Source organism: Notothenia rossii (genome assembly GCF_949606895.1).
Source record: "Notothenia rossii genome assembly, chromosome: 5".
NCBI classification, from domain to species: Eukaryota; Metazoa; Chordata; class Actinopteri; order Perciformes; family Nototheniidae; genus Notothenia; species Notothenia rossii.
This window is the reverse complement of record NC_136903.1, coordinates 42,344,464-42,362,298: the sequence shown is the minus strand read 5'-3', so window position 1 is coordinate 42,362,298 and position 17,835 is coordinate 42,344,464. Positions and strand designations below refer to the sequence as shown.

Here is a 17,835-nt window from a genome sequence, read left to right as displayed (position 1 = left end):
ATCTGTAAAGATATCCAGCCGTACAGTGTCACGGAGAATGAGGGCTTCCTACACCTCCTCCACATTTTGGAGCCCAGGTACCATGTACCAAATAGGAGGTTCTTTACCGAGAAACAAATCCCTGCTCTTTATGACAAAGTGAGAAGAGAGTTAGTTGACTCGCTGAGTAAGGCCCAAAGAGTTGCAATTACAGTTGATGGTCACGGTCACAGCACACTATATTGATGACGAGTGGGTATTGCAAAACCATGTTCTGCAGACCAGAGTGTTCAATGAAGCCCACACAGGAAATAATCTAGCAATGTTACTGCAAGAAGTTTGCCGCGAGTGGAAAATTGAAGACAAGAATCCAGCGTTGGTCACAGATAATGCTAGAAACATGATACTGGCTGGAGTTGGTGCACAGATGGAGCCAGATGTGCGATGCATCGCGCACACACTAAACCTGGCCTCCCAAAAAGCCCTGAAGGTGGACAGGGTGTCAGAGCTTCTGGTGAAAATGAGGAAGGTGGTGACTTATTTCCACAAAAGCCCAAAAGCAACTGAAGCTCTCCGTGAAATGCAGATCCAGTTACACCTGCCTCACCACAACCTAGTGCATGATGTTTCCACAAGGTGGAACAGTTCCCTGGACATGTTGGAGCGTTTTTGGGAACAGCGGCCTGCTGTGTTGAACACCCTGCTGTCAAAGAAGATAAGGAGGGGAGAAGCCATGGCCAGCCTGAAAGAGGATGACATGACATTAATCCCAGAGGTCATCAAATTGATGTCCCCCCTGAAAGTAGCAACTACACTCCTCAGTGAGGAAAAAAACCCCACCATCTCAATGATCTCCCCAATCCAGACCAAACTGCAGAGGCACTTCCAGCCAGATGAGAGCGATCCTTTGGTCATTTCCCAGATGAAGGAGCGATTCAGACTGGACTTTGATGGTCGCTACACATATCTCCAAGAACTCCTCCACTACGCCTCAGCACTGGATCCCCGCTTCAAAGACCTGGATTTTCTGGATGACAATGAAACTAAGGACATGATATTCAGGAAGGTAACAGCAGAGGTGGTGAAGATGAATGGACAGGTAAGAATATACTACTCAATATATTGTAGCTAGTGTCTGTCTCACTTTCACTGTTATTTACCTGTGGCTTACTTAACTGATGCTTATTTGTTTAGTTTAAGGAAATCTAATAGCTCATCTGTGCTGATTATTGTCAGGCAGGGGATGGTGATACACTTAATGAGGACCAGGCAGCTGAAACAGAAGGTGACAGGAGCCCCCACAGAGAGGAAGAAGAGACAGGTTTGTTTTGATTGGAACTGTGCCAAAAGTTATAAAAGTGTATTGATTTGAAAATGGGTGTATACTATAGTATTGTATAGTATTGTATGTCATCATTTTTGTAATCGAAATCTAAAAATCCTCTCTTCTCTTCTTTTCCACTCCCTAGAGGATGTCCCTCCCATGAAGAAGACTGCCTTGGACCAGATGTTCGGTGATTTCCTCCCTGCAAGATCACCAGTAAAGAAGACCACAAAGGAGAGAGCTAAGGAGGAAATCTTAAAGTACAGGGAGAGGGATGCTTTAGGTTTGAGTGGTGATGTGTTGCAGTGGTGGAAAAAACAAGTGGATCTTCCACTTCTCTCAACATTGGCAAAGAGCTACCTGTCCATCCCTGCAACAAGTGTACCCTCTGAACGAGTGTTTAGTACAGCCGGTGACATAGTGACAGCAAAGCGCAGCTTGCTTCATCCTGATCATGTTGATCAACTTATATTCCTTAACAAAAACCTGCAAGCCAGACATATGAGTTAAGCTCAGTGAGGTGTTATGTCAGTGCGAGTGGTTTTTATTTTTACAGCAGCCTGTGACTGCCAATAATAGTTGAAATGTTATTAAGACCTATTTTTGAAAGGTTATTTGTATTCTTTATACGTTCACAATAGAGACCGCTGCTTTCTGCTCACTGGTGAGTTAGCCTACTGAATGAGTGTTATGTGCATCAGTCTGGCAGTTGTATGGCCATTGCTATAATGCTAATTGTTTTTTCCACATTGTTAATGCTGGTCAATAAGGAATAAAACAAAATCCTCTTTCGTACCATATTGAATTGCATCATTATTTTGCACCGTGTTGAATCGCATCGTATCACCCCGTATCGCATAATGTTGAATCAAATCGTATCTAACTGTATCGCAACAGGGGTGAATCGTATCGTATCGCATCGCCTGGTGTTTCAAATGTATCGTTAATGTATCGTATCGTGGCAACGTATCGAGATGCGCAGCGCATCGGCCTCAGTGATGGAGATGCACATCCCTACTGCCCAGACATCACACCACGTAGCATTACGGAGCACACACGGGACATTGTCATACCTTTGCTGTTGTTCTATCAAAAGTTGTGTTCAATGGCATTAAAACGATAAAAATGCTGCTGAAGGTTAATCCATAGGTTAATCCAATGTTTCTGTGTCACTTAGAAATGATTACTGATAATCCATCATTCAATTTTTATGTCAATAACGGAGATTTCATATTAGCTGCTACTAGAGTGTATGACAGCTTCCGGTTTTGGGCATTCTGGCTAGTGGCTACGCATCACTCATTCACCAATGGGTAATGTTTAGATGGATTTTAGGAATTTCCCCTCGATTCTATTGGCTCTAACGGTTAAAAAGAGATGTCAATCATCAAAATCGACTTAGGGGGGCCAGAGATATGGAAAATCCACTCAAATGACCAAATAAGTGTTGTTTTTTTGCTAACTCTCTCTAAAAAGGTCAAATTTCACTTGTTTTGCATCAATCCTGATACAGGGTACTTATCATATGTATAGTTTGGATTCCTAAAGTCAACTATCCCATCATTCAAGGGTGGTTTTCACTCTAAGTAATGTGTTTTTTTTGGACAGACACTATAATTTCATTTGTTTTACTATGTTCAATCTGAATTTACTTTGAAATAAAAATAATCTATATTGATTCTGACTTTTCTACATCCAACTCAAGGGTTTATCATTGCTTTGAAAAAAATATGATTAATTTACCCCTTTTAGAAGGAAAGATATGGTCATTTGTTCTGGGCATGTCATTTTCGAGCCTGAGGCCTGGAAAACAGGCTCGGGGTTTACAGTAACTGGTTAAGTCCTGATTTTAACAAATCTGCAGACATCAAATATGTAGAATGAGTTGATGATCTGTAATACATAATGCCAATGAGAAGTACTAATAAGTATTCAGTATTCATGGAGGAGTGCTTAGTGTCCCTGCTCCGCTGCACAGAGACAGAGAGGGTCATATTACATCATTTAGATAATGTGCTGACCCGGGGGGATACAACGATGACCTCAGCAGTAAAGATATCATGAGAGAGAGGATCTGACTAGACAGTCAATACACACTGCTCGCACGCACGCACGCACATACACACACACACACACACACACACTACGACTATTTAAGCAGCCTTCTCACACATCCAGAGGGATTCATTATTAATTTCTGCTTATTGGACACATTTCCCGCTCGTCTCTGGGGACGGGGACGGGGGGTCTTAGTTGGGAAGGGTTGGTTTACATGTGAAAAGGGACCCTTTCACAGAACTAGGACTGCTGCTCTTCTGGTTTCACCATCTGTACTTTCAGACTCACGCAGCGTTATACATTTCCTGGAATTGACATGACGCCCCCCCACATCTCCCTGAATTAATTAAGACAACTCATAGCAAGTAATGCGCAGTACTGAAGCATGTGTGTGGCATTACAGGCTCTGTGATGGGAAATGAGGCAGGGGACGTTGAGACCTTCCACATCCGTAGACTCAAACAATGTACCCTCCCAAAGACGTGCTGACAGCTGCTGCTGCATTGGTGATCAGCCTATCACAGGACGGAGTGTAGGCCTATCTACAGGAGCTATACCTGGTTCACCCTCGTCACCAGAAATTATTATAGCCTACACTGAAAAACTCAAACGTTTACTTTAATTAAATGTCAACACATTTCACATTTCTGTATCAGGTTAGTTGTAAGTAGGGGTGTAACAGTTCACAAACATTTCGGTTCGGTATGTACCTCGATTTTTAGGTCACGGTTCGGTACGTTTTCGGTACAACAGAAAAAATTATTGCAAAACATAAAATATTTTTGGGGGGTTTTTAATTATTATTAAACTGTGAATAATGTACTCACTCAAATAAATAAAAAATATGATAAAATAAACATTAAGCTGCAGTATTTTGATGAACTGAAATAATCTGTACTTGAACTGTACTGTACTAGTACCTAAGCAGCCAGCTTGACAGAGCGGCTCTTGAGTGGATCAAAGATGATATTTTCTAAAAGCTGAGCAGAGAACACGTTGTTCTGAGGGTGCTTCACCTTCCCAGAGTGTGACAAGTGCTCTGCTGAAGTGAAGAGCATGAAGAAATTCAAAATGTCACGCCACTGAAAGCTAGGAATTGCAGGGCTTTATTTGAATGCAGTGCTCTCTGTGAAACATAAAGGATAAAAACGAGTCCTGATAGAGGGGTCCTGTCCTGTCTCATTCTGCCCTGTGTCTTATAGCCTGGCATCTGTCAGCTGTGACCTATCAGTGGCATAAACATGGCAGCAAACCAAAAGTGCATGGGGACACAGGAGCAGAGAGAGACATAAGGAAAGGAAATGCAATGAAATAAAAAAAAAGCCAGATGAGACGCGAGGGAGGATAAGTGAGTACGGGATGGAGTGATGAGCGGAGAGGAGGAGGAGGGTGAAGCAGGGAGGATGAAGCAGAGGACAGATGTAATCCCTGCTGACCTATAAAAGTAAATAAATATATAAATATATAAATATAATATATAATAATAAATATAATATATAATAATAAATCCTTCAAGAAGATGAGAGAACAGACTGTATATCGACTGTTCAACATGTTCCAATCCTCAGTGCATTTCTCTTGCTAAATAATCCAACCTTTCTATATAAAAACAGCATTATGATAATATGATGTTGGGGTACAATTAAATCTCTTCAAATCATAACTATGACTATATTTAAAATGTTACAAATATTACGATTTTTATTTTTGGTTAACATTTGTGTGTAATTTCCTCAAAGTTTTAAACATTACTTATCCTACAATAAATATAAAATGATTCTGTGGGAAAAATACGTAAATATAATATGATAAACTATTAATGTGTCATCTTTGTGTATATTGGTCTGGATTACTTTTGAATACTAAATTAGTTATGTGTTGCAAGTAAATACATAATGTCCAGTGTGAGGAGGGGAAACAGCTAGTCAAGCACTTTCAGCAAATATGACTTAAGCTGCATTCAATAAAGTAAAAAGAAAAAAAGCTTTGAGGCTCTAGGGATCAGGTCCAAACTGTTTTCAGTCCAGGGGAGCCAGGGTTTAAAGATGTGCTGTCTATATATTATAAAATGTAAGTGTCCTTGGGTTTATGAAAGGGTATAATAATCATAATTATGATTATTATTATTAAAATGTGTTTTGACGAGAATGAAGAGTGAAGAGAATATATCTGCATGTTTCTTGTTTCTCAGTTTGTATAGTTTTGGTTTATTGCACTAATTGTAAGTTGCTCTTGAAAAAAGAGTCAGCCAAAAGTAATGTAATCCAGGGGCGGACTGGGGGGAAAAAGTGGCCCGGATGAATTGACAGACAGGCCCACTTAATGCGCGGCATTTATCAGCCGGCCGGCGAGTAAAGTATGTTACTTAACAAAAAACCCTATGCTTTTAATGTTACTTTGGACCATTATTCATATAGTAATCACATTACCTGAGCCCTTGAGTTGCCTAGAGCAAAAATAGTTACAGCATATATTTAGTGATTTTAATGTTAACAGATCATTGATGCAATAACATTTTGACCCAATTTGCCTGACTTGACGCATGGAATAAAACATGGGCGTAGGAAGCATCCTCAATGTGGGTGAGACAATTTAACAGGGGGTGTGGGCAGGTGGTGGACCTCACCTCCTCTAGGGGGGTCCGGGGGCAAGCTCCCCCAGGAAGAGATTTTTAAATGTTGAAGTTAAATGCATCAATCTGGTGCACTTTGAGAGCAAAATTAGGGACTAAATCTATGGATACATCTCTCAACACCCATATGAAACAGAAGTGTAAACAGATTTACTTTTTCTTTCAACATTTATTTGAACAGCAAGTGGAAGCAAAAGTGACTGCATCCAAAACAATAAACCTGCTAGCCAACTAGCCTAAACTCAGTAACAGAATGTGGGCAACACGTTCTTCTCCACAGGCGTGCGACCTCTGAGTCAGACGTCACTTCCCCCTTTTCTATCCTACGGGTACAGCCACTCCCCCTGAACCCCGTTTCCCTGCCAACTCCCCCCCCCCCTCCCCTATGCAAGCCCCTCCATCTGAACCCAGGGCTCGCTACAATATTGTATACTTTATACACAAACTATACAAAAACGCCTTTACGCTTTGGAGCTTGTTTATCCATTTGTAAGCAACTGCCAGCTAGGTCTCTCAGTCACTCACTCCTGATTGTTCACTGCGCAGTGACAGCTGCTACGGGCCTGATGTGTGAAAGTGAAACTATCTGATAGATAGAACATAGGTAGCCTATCAAAATGGCCCAGCCCAGTGGGGTGGCCGGAACACTTACAAATGTGGGCCGGTAGGATTTAGGTAAGCAAAAAAGAAAAGAAAAAGGGGAGCGGCCGGAACAATTACAAAAGTAGGCTGGTAGGATTTAGGCAAAGAAAAAAAAAATATTGTGATTTTATTTATTTTTTTGGCCCTCCGGCTCAAGCACAGCACCGGCCCACCGGGAAAACTCCCAGTATTCCCAATGGCAAGTCCGCCCCTGATGTAATCTAATCAGCACCATACGCTGCAGTGTGTTTAAGGACCTTTCAGATTGACTTATTTTTAAGAGATTGATAAAGATGTATCTCATTTTCTTTGACTATGTGATCATTGTTGACAGTTGGAGTTACTGTAATCATGTCACAACATTTGCAGAATTTTGTTTAGAAGAATGCCCATGACCACAGAGGAGTATCAGTCAGTTCTCATTATTGATCATCCTCCAACATAGAGACTGTGAAGGCAACAGAGTTTGGTGAGGCAGACTGTTTCTGTCTAGTTTCCAAGCAACATGGCTGAAGCATCTATCAGTTACCTCCAAGCTGAGAGGCTCTGCTTTGTTTGTGAAACTGGAGTGTTTATTTCTAACTTACATCCACAAAGGGACTCTTGTTTACCTGCTGTGACTAATGCGTCCTCAGAGAAGAGAAATGGGTCGGGATCACTCTGTCAGAAGAGATGAACTCATTTGTCCATGATCATATTTAGGATTACGCTGACACTCTGTCATGAGTTCATCAGCATCACTCAACACGCATCTCCTCTGCTGCCACTCGTCAGCGTCCGGCAGAGAAACATCCTCAGTATGCTGCACATCCATTGACTATTTTATAAACTATTACACCCTTTTTGTGACTGCTTTGAAATACATTATGAGTATATATATTTGTTCAGAGGTGGAAGATGAGTTTGTACTTAAATAAAAGTAGAAGTACCAGAGTGTAGAAATACTCTGTTACAAGTAAAAGTCCTGCATTCAAAATGCTACTAAAAAAAACCACAAAGGTATTAGCATCAAAATATAGTTAAAGTACCAAAAGCACCAGTATTCATTCTACAGCTGATTTCAGAATAATATATATTATATGTTTTGATTATAATCTTTGATTATTTGATCTTTTCAAATCGGGGTTGCAGCTAGAGTATGAGACTGTAGAGGAATGCCATTCTCCTGTCCAGTGGTGAATGGTCAATAATCATGTCGTAGACTATCCCACCAGCCTCTGGGTCCTCCACAACATGAGAGTCAATAGATATTTAGCTAGCAAACTAGCTGCTGAAGTTTTGCACTACCAGCTAGCCGCTCCGTGCAGACACCATTTTCGTCATTCAAAGTCAGTCAGTTTTTCCTCTCTGTACGAAGCTCTAGTAGTCTGGAAGTTGGCTTTCATAACATTTAATTTTAAGTTGCCATGTCATTGAATAAAAGGGATTTTTTTTCAAACTCCAAATCTCCACTCTCCATAACTGCTCTTGCTAATTGTTGTTACTTTTACCGCGTTGTTGTCAGAACGCCGTTGATGTGATTTGATTGGTCAGGAGCCAAGGGAAGCCAGCCGGCCTCTGGTTTCCCTTGGCCCCCCATGACCCTGACCTATCAGCATGCCTCATTCATTTGCCTTGACGTTGCCCCCACCGTAATAGCTCCACACATTTTGGGAACCACTGCGCTAAGCGCTGTGCTCAAAGTTGAAATTATTACAACTAACAACAAGCTATGTATGTGGAGCGGTGCTAGCTAGCAGGGTACGCACCTTTATTTACACAAATCGTAGCTAGCTGTTTTCCTCCTCAATGCTCTGAGCCCAAGCAAATCACGTGTCCTGTGAAGACAGCTGAGAGGTGAGCCACTCCTCCATAACTGTCAGCAGTAAATCTGCACACAATGAAGAAGACAATTGTCTTTTCAAGGAGTTGAATGCAATGATTTTGTATAAATAATAATACTCTGTAAGCCTTACATATCAAAGATAATAGATGAATGTAGTTGAGATATCATCCCTCTGGAAGATGACCAGTCACAAGGTGCCATGAAACCACACAGTGGGTGACCAGTGATCGAATCATGGGTCTATTGTACTTTGACAGGGTCATGGGTCAGCTATCTCATGACTAAGCATGTATTCATAGTAACTGTATTGTTGACAGTTCTGCTGTGTAAGTGGCCGTGTCGGACCTGACCTTTACCTCACCTACCTCTATTAAGCTTACCATTGATAAAAAGATGCTAAATTGGCTGTAAATAGAAAGAATGTATGTTTCCATCATGTCTTTTCAGGCATGTGAAACTAGATAGAACATTCTGAACTTTTGACCTATGCTAGATGGGGAAATAAAAGCGTAAAAGCTCCAGCCATAATTCTAAGAAGGCGCTTGTGGTTTTTGACACCTTGAGAGCGGTTACAGCGGGTATGAAGACAATGAGGCACAGGATGCAGGCGACCTACGCAAAGGACTTGAACCAACTTCCTGGGCCAGCGAATCGTAGAGACAAGCTGTCCTTATTGTCTCTGTTAATAAATGAAGTCTCTGTTAATAAATGAAGTCTCTGTTAATAAATTAAAGTATAAAGTTTGCATTTTTGAAATTAAATGTTTAAAGAAAAAACTTGATTCTAAAACATGACATTGACAATGTGTTCTGCTTTCATGAAACATTTTATATTTACTCCTGGTTGTATCGAAGTTAGAATACTTTTCAGTATAAAAGACATCTCTTCAGTTTCAGTAGTTGCACACGACTGTAGAGACATTTGATGTGTGCTTATTTTGCAAATGATGATTAAAAACTTAGAAGGACAACACTTTAACCAGTTCTTGCAAGAATGTCCCCCAAAGAGCGTAGCAGGGCTCCTGCCCTCTGGACTGACATTGCCCTTATCTGCAGAGGCTCTTCTGTAGAGATATAACAGCAGCCCTTAAGAAATGTGGAAAGAGTTTCTCTGAGCATCCTCAATTCCAATCACCTCATACGGTGCCATTCTTGACAAACAGAATCCAAAAGATACGGTGACAGCCGTCCAGCTCACAGACAGATGTTGACAGCAGGGATGTCTGTCTGCCCCCCACCCCCCATCGTGACATGACACCAGACAAGCTCCCATTCTATCAATCAGCAGTAAAGCCTTCAAGATAAACACTGTCCTCTCAGCGTCTCTGTGAACTCGGCATGCCTCTCGCTCCACACTCTCACCTTTCTTTCTTCCCTCTCTTCCAGCTTGGTGTCAACATAAAGCTTCTTTCTCCCAGCTCTTCCTCTTCACCCCCTGTCTTCTGTTTATATATTTTCACATATATACTAACTTTTGTTGACATGTGCGTCATCAGTCTGAAGTCCTGTCTGGCCATTTACTTGATAGATCAGCTCAGGACATACTATTATGTCAATACATTTGACATATACTAAGGTAATTTCTATCTTATACAACATTAAGATTGTAACTGTAGCGGCAACCCTCCCAATGAGTTATGCTGAGAGGATACACTTTGCTCATCGTTGTGACACGTTCCACAACGCCATTTTGTAGTCACAGATCAATTATGTTTAATAAAGAAACAAAACCAAGTCCGTGAGTCCGGACTCACAGTCAACAGAAAATGTCAGCAATTCAACCTCTTGTCATCCACAAAACCGGCGTGCAACAGGTGAGCTAAATACCAATATACCACACCCAGGGGACAATTGATAACCAATTACAATTAAACATAGTCTAAACCAGGGGTGCCCAACCAGTCGATCGCAGGGATATTCCCAGTCGATCGCGAGATGTGTCTAAAAATAGAACAACAATATTCAGTTTTATCGTTAATGTCCTATAACATAATCTTCCTGTGCCAGAATAATGCACTTGAACGCATCAAAGTTTTGTGATTGCCCGGCGTGACCCCATGTGTCGGGGCGTGGCTGGTGGGCAGTGGGCACCAGCGGCACTATTTCGCTGACGTTGTCTGTGTCAACAGGAGTGACAGTCCGCACACACACAAGACCACAATTATGGCAGAAGCAAAAAAGCCCAAAATATATCATTTTCATTCCGAGTGGGAGGATGATTATTTTTGTATCTATTCCAATTCAAAGTCCATCTGTCTCATCTGCAATGCGAGCGTGGCTTTATCGAAGAAGGGTCATTTAGGAGCGGCATTTCAAACAGTGCACAAATGCTACGAGACGGAATTCCCTCCTAATTCTGCCCTACGCTCCCAAAAGGCGAGGGACCTGAAAGGACAGCTAAATGCACAGCAGTCCATTTCCACCCGGCCCAACAACAAGAGCAAGGCTGCTACCATAGCATCTTATTGTGTCAGTCACGTTCTTGTGAAACACATGAAGTCTTTCAAAGACGGCGAAGTTGTGACAGAAGCATTCCTGGAGGCTGCCGACGCGCTTTTGGGGGACAGTAAAAATAACAGTTGCATTTCAACAGGTTTTTGATATAATAAAAACTCAAGTTAGATACCGTTATTAATCAGCTGTAAGTTTTAGTTTGTTTGAACTTATTCATTATAATTATTGTACAAAATGGTATAAGAATGCAAACATTAAGATCTGTTCTGTTTAAATTGATTATAGTCTATTATCAATTCAGGTTAAGAAACTAGTGTTGCTTGCATCCTATTTTAAAGGCATTTCTTTTTATACTCTACTAAAATGCAACAAAAAAAGGGTTTGATTCTATTAATTTTGTCTTTTTTATTGCACTTTGGAAGCAGATTCCTGTGTAGCTTCAGATCTGAGTTGTCTTATTAGTAAGCCTAATTTATACTTTTGTAGCAACACTATTTTTATATAATGGCAAAGAAAGGCTTCAGAGTCTTTTCTTTTTTTCCTGTGTCATATGTGGCAGCACTGTTCAATGTTTCTTGAAAACATTACCCACTGTAGTATGTGACGTGTGAATACACTCCAACTCTGTATCACCAACAATGTTGTGTAACTTCAGTTAAATACTTGTATGTGTGTAGATTAGAAAGAGGTCAGATAAAGGATCTGCAGTATTTTATGAATTATTCATCGTACAAAGGTCAGTTTTATAAAAGTAGAAGTGTGTATTTACTGGTAGTAGGCTGTCAGTACACCTCTCTATTTGGACTGGTAGATCTCGGCAGAATGGCAACTTTAAAAGTAGCTCTCGGTTCAAAAAAGGTTGGGTACCCCTGGTCTAAACAAATAAAGAGTATAACAGAAATAATAACCAATGGCAAAATATGCACACTGAAAAAACTGAAACGTTGATTTTAATTAAATGTATTGTGTCAACAGATTTCACATAACTGTCTTAGGTTGCCCGAAAGCAATAATATTAAGTTGAACCTAATATTTTGTATTTTAACCTAATATTATTGCTTTCAACTAACCTAAAACAATTATGTGAAATATGTTGACATAATACATTTAATAAAATTCAACATTGCAGATATTGATAAGCTTTGTATGTAAAGAGGAGGCTTCACACAGTGAGACAGCTGAGTGCAACAAAGCGTACATTTCTTAAGCGATTCCCTCCACAGCAGCAGAGGTTCAGTGTTACTGGACTGGAGGTAACTATTATGGCTAATTAACCTTGTTGGTCCCTTCTCCAGAGGGGCCTGAAGGAGGAGAAGCGGCCCCTCACAGGACAACCTGGCCCGGACAGATGGCGACCCTGAGGTGCGGAGGGGTGTGTGATTACAGAAATAGAATGAAACAGCTAGTAGCATAATAGATTAAAGATGGCTGATGGTGAAACTAAATTTGAGATTTGAGACAACACTGCACACATCTCTTAGCTTTAATTGACAGATTGCTATTCTTTTCAAAACAGAGTGTCAAAGAAGAGAACACCATTTGTTTTCTTTGAAGCAGTCGGGTTTATGGGAAATATGCTCTTGTTAGTTTGTCAGTTCTGTTTATTAAATAACCATGAATACGATACTGTGGAGGCTTCTGCTTTATACCAATCATGTATTGTTATAATAGGCCATTACAGACAATGTTTCAAATTAATGAGCCAGAATTGTTTGAGCAAAACTTTGACATCAATGTGACAAACTAATTTGACTAGTCAAGATGCAAATTGGCAGATTAGATGTGTTCATTTCGCCCAGGGCCAGCTCATAGCTCTCACCGGGTTACAGAGTGACCCTGCAACTCTTAAAAATACTACAGCTGCTGTGACAGCAAATAGCAAAAGAGAGGATAATGTAACACTTACACAAGTGTGTAACCAGAGGAAACTCCACACACAGTAAAGGCATAGCAGCAATTGAAACTCGATGCTCAGGTTCACGCAAGGGTGCAAAATACTTATTAGACATGTTTTTAAAACAAAAAATGTTTTACAAGATATGCATTTAAATTTGTGAAAGTCAAAAATCATATCACCAAAAACATATCAAGTTGCATCGACATGCATACAATCTCCTGTTTTCCATTCCATGTGTGTGTGTGTGTGTGTGTGTGTTAGGCGCTTAATCTAATACACAGTTTTAAACCACTTTAAGTTTGTCTACAGAAGGCGATTGATGTATTTGCTAACTGATAGCATCACATGTTGGGTGAGTATTTATATTTCTCCACGAGGATGTCTGTGTGCACAGCTGGGGACTCTATTGGAAAAGCTGTGTGTGCCTGCGAGCCTGTGTGTGTGTGTGTGTGTGTGTGTGTGTGTGTGTGTGTGTGTGTGTGTGTGTGTGTGTGTGTGTGTGTGTGTGTGTGTGTGTGTGTGTGTGTGTGTGTGTGTGTGTGTGTGTGTGTGTGTGTGTGTGTGTGTGTGTGTGTGTGTGTACACTGTATCCATAAAGCAACAGTTTTCCAGTGTTGGTTTAGCTCTGAGAGTCAGGGACAGAGCAATAAGTCATTATCAGAGTGTCTTCACTTCTTGACTTTATTTCAAGGAAGGACAACTCGGGCCATCATTCATATTTGGTGTAAATGAAAATCGACATGTCATCCCTATGACACAACCTTGGGGTTGGCCTCGGCTGCTGAGTGGTTTCTGAGTGTTTGTTTTACTCTGCTTGACACGGGGTGTTTACAAAGTACCTCTCAGCCGCCTCGAAAACCTCCAGAAACTCACCTATAAAGCAACATAAGTGCTCCTCAAACAGGAACGACTCTGGGATCCAAACATGTACGTAGACTTGCAAACATCACATTTAGCCTTTAAACACACAACTCTCAGGGGCTGCAGGCAGGAAAGAGATTTGAACACAGCATGAGGGCTGCCCTCAACTTTTCTAGTCGACCAATGCTGTCAATGCTGGAGATTATTCGACAAAACTTGGCAAATTTAGGATAAATTATGATTATTAATATGATTTATTTATGCTTTATCCCGAAATGGGTTCAGTTTCAAAAGGCTGACACATGGTACGCTGTGCTTCACATAAAATATAAAATAAAACCAATAATGAACCTTTGGAATACAAGTTACATTTTAAACGTAGAAAGAGCATGAATCACACGGACACAGCGGTATAAACTGCAGAATCACTGTAAGGATTGTTAATGTGTGTCCGAACAAGCAGCGAGGACACACACGGAGTATTTAGTTAATTTACTCTCTCACACAGTAACATCACTTTACTTATCATCTGTTTAGTTACAGTTGTAACACCAACAATAACTAGACAAACGATAAGTAAAAAAGAAAGAAAAAAAAAAGTACAGTTTATTTTTAGAATGTCAATGTAACAAACCAATAAAAACTACCAATTGACAAATCTGCTGCAAAAATCTGCTGCAAAAATCCCTCCGCACATAACACCGTCATCATGAAATTAAAGCTTGAATTGATCGTATTCTGAGGGTCAGAATTAATATATATCATAGGTCTATATACTGTATGTTGATACAAGGCTAGACTGCTGCCTGACTCACTGCTGCTGCTTTCTTTTTTTTCCTTTGACTAATAGACTAATGAAAAGTTAGTCGAATAATTATTTTTTAGCCGACTCACCATTAGCAGACTATTTGGGGACAGCCCCATAGCAACATTTTTTTTTGTCCTACATCAGTGACTATGTTTAGCTATAACACTGTTTTGTTATTTGGTTGATTTAAAATTATTTTGCACATTTTAGTGATAATGCCTTCGATCCTTCTAGGAAACAAAGATAAGAAGCAACTTAACTCTGTGAACGGCTCTGCAGTCATCAACAAAAGTTACCTTCATTAGAGCTTCTTCTGTTCGGAAACAACTATCCAATCTAGCTGCATCATTTGTTGCTAATTAGTGTTAATTAGGCCTATCACGATAATTAATTGTGTTGGACGATACATTTTTCTGGAAATTATTGATATAAACGATAATATTGTTGGCACCGTTTTAAGACCATTTTAGACATAATGATAATATATAATAATAATTCAAGTACATCCTTTCAAACATAACTTTTTATTGAACATTCAACATTGCAAATGAAATGTGAAATAATATTAAAATATATAAATTAATAAATAAAACAAATTAATTTAATTATAATAAATTAATTAAATCACACACAACCAAAACAATAAATTAAATAAGAGTCAGGCTGGAAAACAGCTCTCTCTGTCTCATATATATATATATATATATATATATATAAATATGAGCACACATTATCTCACAAGCAAAAAAAAACTCCTTAAAACAACAGTCAAGTGTACAGTCCACTGTCAAAGACCCAGATGCCTCAACAGGCCATATCCAAATCAGTTTTTCTAAGTTTTCGAGCAAGGAACACCAACATGTTTGCATTGTCGGGCGGGGGCTCTCCATCTCCAGCTGCCGTGTTTGCTCCCAGATGGAAAAACGGAATGGGGTGGTTGTGTTTTAGGTGGTTTGAAATGCGTGGTATTGCCTGCTTTTGTCGCTACCTTTTTTAAACCAATGCGACACACCGCCCGGCTCATTCAAGTCCGTAGGTTCGCCTCGTTGATTTGGTTTGAATCCAAAATACTGCCACACCGGAGAATCGAGATGTGTAATAAGGTTTTGTAACCAATTCCATTTCACTTTTAAATTCCCCGCGAATAAGTCACACGTTGTCTCCCGCTTGTCGCTATATTATTAATTTGGCTGCTATACTGCTGCACGTGCACGCGGAGTGTCCTGACCTGGCTGTGTGTCAGCCCCGCCCCTCACAGCGCGCCTGGCAGCCACAGCGCTCCAGGCTAAAATGCTGGTCACATCTTTATGTAAACTGCAATTTATCGAGCTCAGAAAAGTTATCGAGTCCATTTTTATTTATCGTACGATAAGTCAATTTATCGATTATCGCGACAGGCCTAGTGTTAATGCTTCCAAAGTGCACAAATATTATCTTTCTGCAGCTAGCAGGAGCCATCTGTGGTGCCATGGGGCCTGGGACCTCTCCAAGTAGCGGTGCACATTCCATATTTAGGTCTGCTCTGGGACTTAAACCGGCAACCTTATGGCCCCCAGTCAAAGCCCCTACTGACTGAGCCACTGCCGGAATAAGTGCTCATTGTTTCCACTTTCTATCACTAATACCAACCTAAACAGCGCTTTAACAGTATGTTTTAGCAAAACAGTCATCAACTCAACATGTCTTATAATTATGTTCTGCCATTTCTACTGGCAGGTTAGTACTGTGTGTATTTTGGCAGCAGTTTGATACTCGAGGAGTTGATAGTTAGAGATTCACAAAAAAAAGGTATTTTCATGTTAAAATCAGTCACAGATGAAAAATCTGCTTATTTTCTGCGACACACTGCATGTGATGCTAACATCCTTCCTTATCATCATGGACTCCAGGATTCTCTGCTCAAGTGCCTTGAAATACATACTGAGTCCACACAGTCCTGCGTATTAATAGAATAAGCAGGACTGATTCAGATTTGACTCACAAAACATAACAATTAAAATATGATTGCATTATTATCCATTAAACTATCCAGAATTAGATAAGAATAGAAAAGCCTAAGATGGATGTTAAATACATGTGTGTGATATTTAAAGTTTTGATTATGAGTTATTATTTTTAATTCTTCAGTCTGCTCTCCTTCTTCCTTTAATGTGTTTTCATGCGAGAAAATAACACTTTAGATTTACAAAGAATGCCAGATTGGACATTTTCTGCACCATTTTCCGAGATGTGAGAGCAGCTGGAAGGCTGCTCAAAGCTGTTCAAAGGTCCAACTCCACAAAACAACAAACATATTAACAGCCTGGTAACAAGAGATGTTGGTCTCTATGAATAATTTCCGTTTTCATGACAACTGTACAACGTACACACAACAAAATACAGCTGTATCCTAGTCCATTCTAGTGGAAGTCCTGGAAGAATGCATAAAATAGCAACAAAGACGAAAGGGGATTCTGTGGGCAGATTATATGGCCACATTTGACTATTTAGTAAATTTTTATGGCAGTTGGTGGTCTTGACTCTTTAGTCAGGCAGGGAGGCCACTAGGGGCGCATTTCCACTCCAGCGCGGAGCGCGGTTTAAGCGTGCCGTGCCCGGCCCGTTTTTGGTTGCGTTTCCACTAGGCGTAGTTCCGGCTAGCGGGTACTATTTCACAGTTTTTCTGGCTCTCCAAAATCGAGGTTCTTTCCAGGCCAACAACCGGGCTGAGTATGCTGAACTAGTGAGAGAATCACTGGCAACTACAACAAAATGAACATATTTGACCGTGATTTAATTGTAATACACGTTTAAAAATGATGCCGAAGTAACAACATACTGATACCGGTTAGTAAAAATCATGAATTAATGCTTTGACAAGTCTGCAGACAGACGGCATGCGAAAAACCTTTTAAAATGCATATTTTCTGAATGGAGATCGGCTAAGCTAACGTTGTATATGCTCCGACCGTCCACACTCACAACAACGGCCTATACCTGCAGTGGAAATACACCATAACAGGATTGTTTTAAGGGTTCCATGGTCAGGACCGGCTCTGTGAGGGATAAGACTGTAAAAATAAGGAAGTATCTTCTTTCCCCGATCTGTCCTGATGCTTGAGGTTCATTCCTGTCTCTAAATTACCTCAGCATCACTTAATGTACTACATTTTCTCATCTACGTACATGGATTAGTTAAGATATGATTGTAGGGGGGGGGGGAGAGATAGTGGGTCAGTATATGTCTATCTGCAGAGGGATTATGATTATGGTCGGTAATCTGGAATGCACAGAAGGGTGAACAGTCCAACACACACACATGCATGCACACACACACTATAATAAGAATATTATTCTAAATACTCATGGCTGTAAAT

At 40.3% G+C, this 17,835-nt stretch overlaps 2 protein-coding genes across 2 annotated transcripts in view; one reads left to right on the top strand and one right to left on the bottom strand.

Moving 5' to 3' along the window:
• Positions 1–17,835, bottom strand: part of LOC307039612 (polypeptide N-acetylgalactosaminyltransferase 18-like) — a 448,297-nt gene that overhangs the window by 344,707 nt on the left and 85,755 nt on the right. The gene's annotated exons all lie outside the window — the stretch shown is intronic.
• On the top strand, positions 43–2,103 carry LOC307039613 (E3 SUMO-protein ligase ZBED1-like). Its single transcript, XM_079681848.1, has 3 exons — positions 43–1,078; positions 1,216–1,300; positions 1,449–2,103. The coding sequence occupies exons 1-3, from the start codon at positions 197–199 to the stop codon at positions 1,811–1,813; spliced, it is 1,332 nt and encodes a 443-aa protein (XP_079537974.1). The 5' UTR covers positions 43–196; the 3' UTR covers positions 1,814–2,103.

Excerpts from the sequence above, each read along its gene's own strand:
- LOC307039613 (XM_079681848.1), top strand. The coding sequence starts at position 197 with ATGGTCACGGTCACAGCACACTATATTGATGACGAGTGGGTATTGCAA. Across the intron at positions 1,079-1,215 it reads TGGTGAAGATGAATGGACAG|GCAGGGGATGGTGATACACT; the intron begins GTAAGAATATAC and ends GATTATTGTCAG. Across the intron at positions 1,301-1,448 it reads CAGAGAGGAAGAAGAGACAG|AGGATGTCCCTCCCATGAAG; the intron begins GTTTGTTTTGAT and ends TCCACTCCCTAG.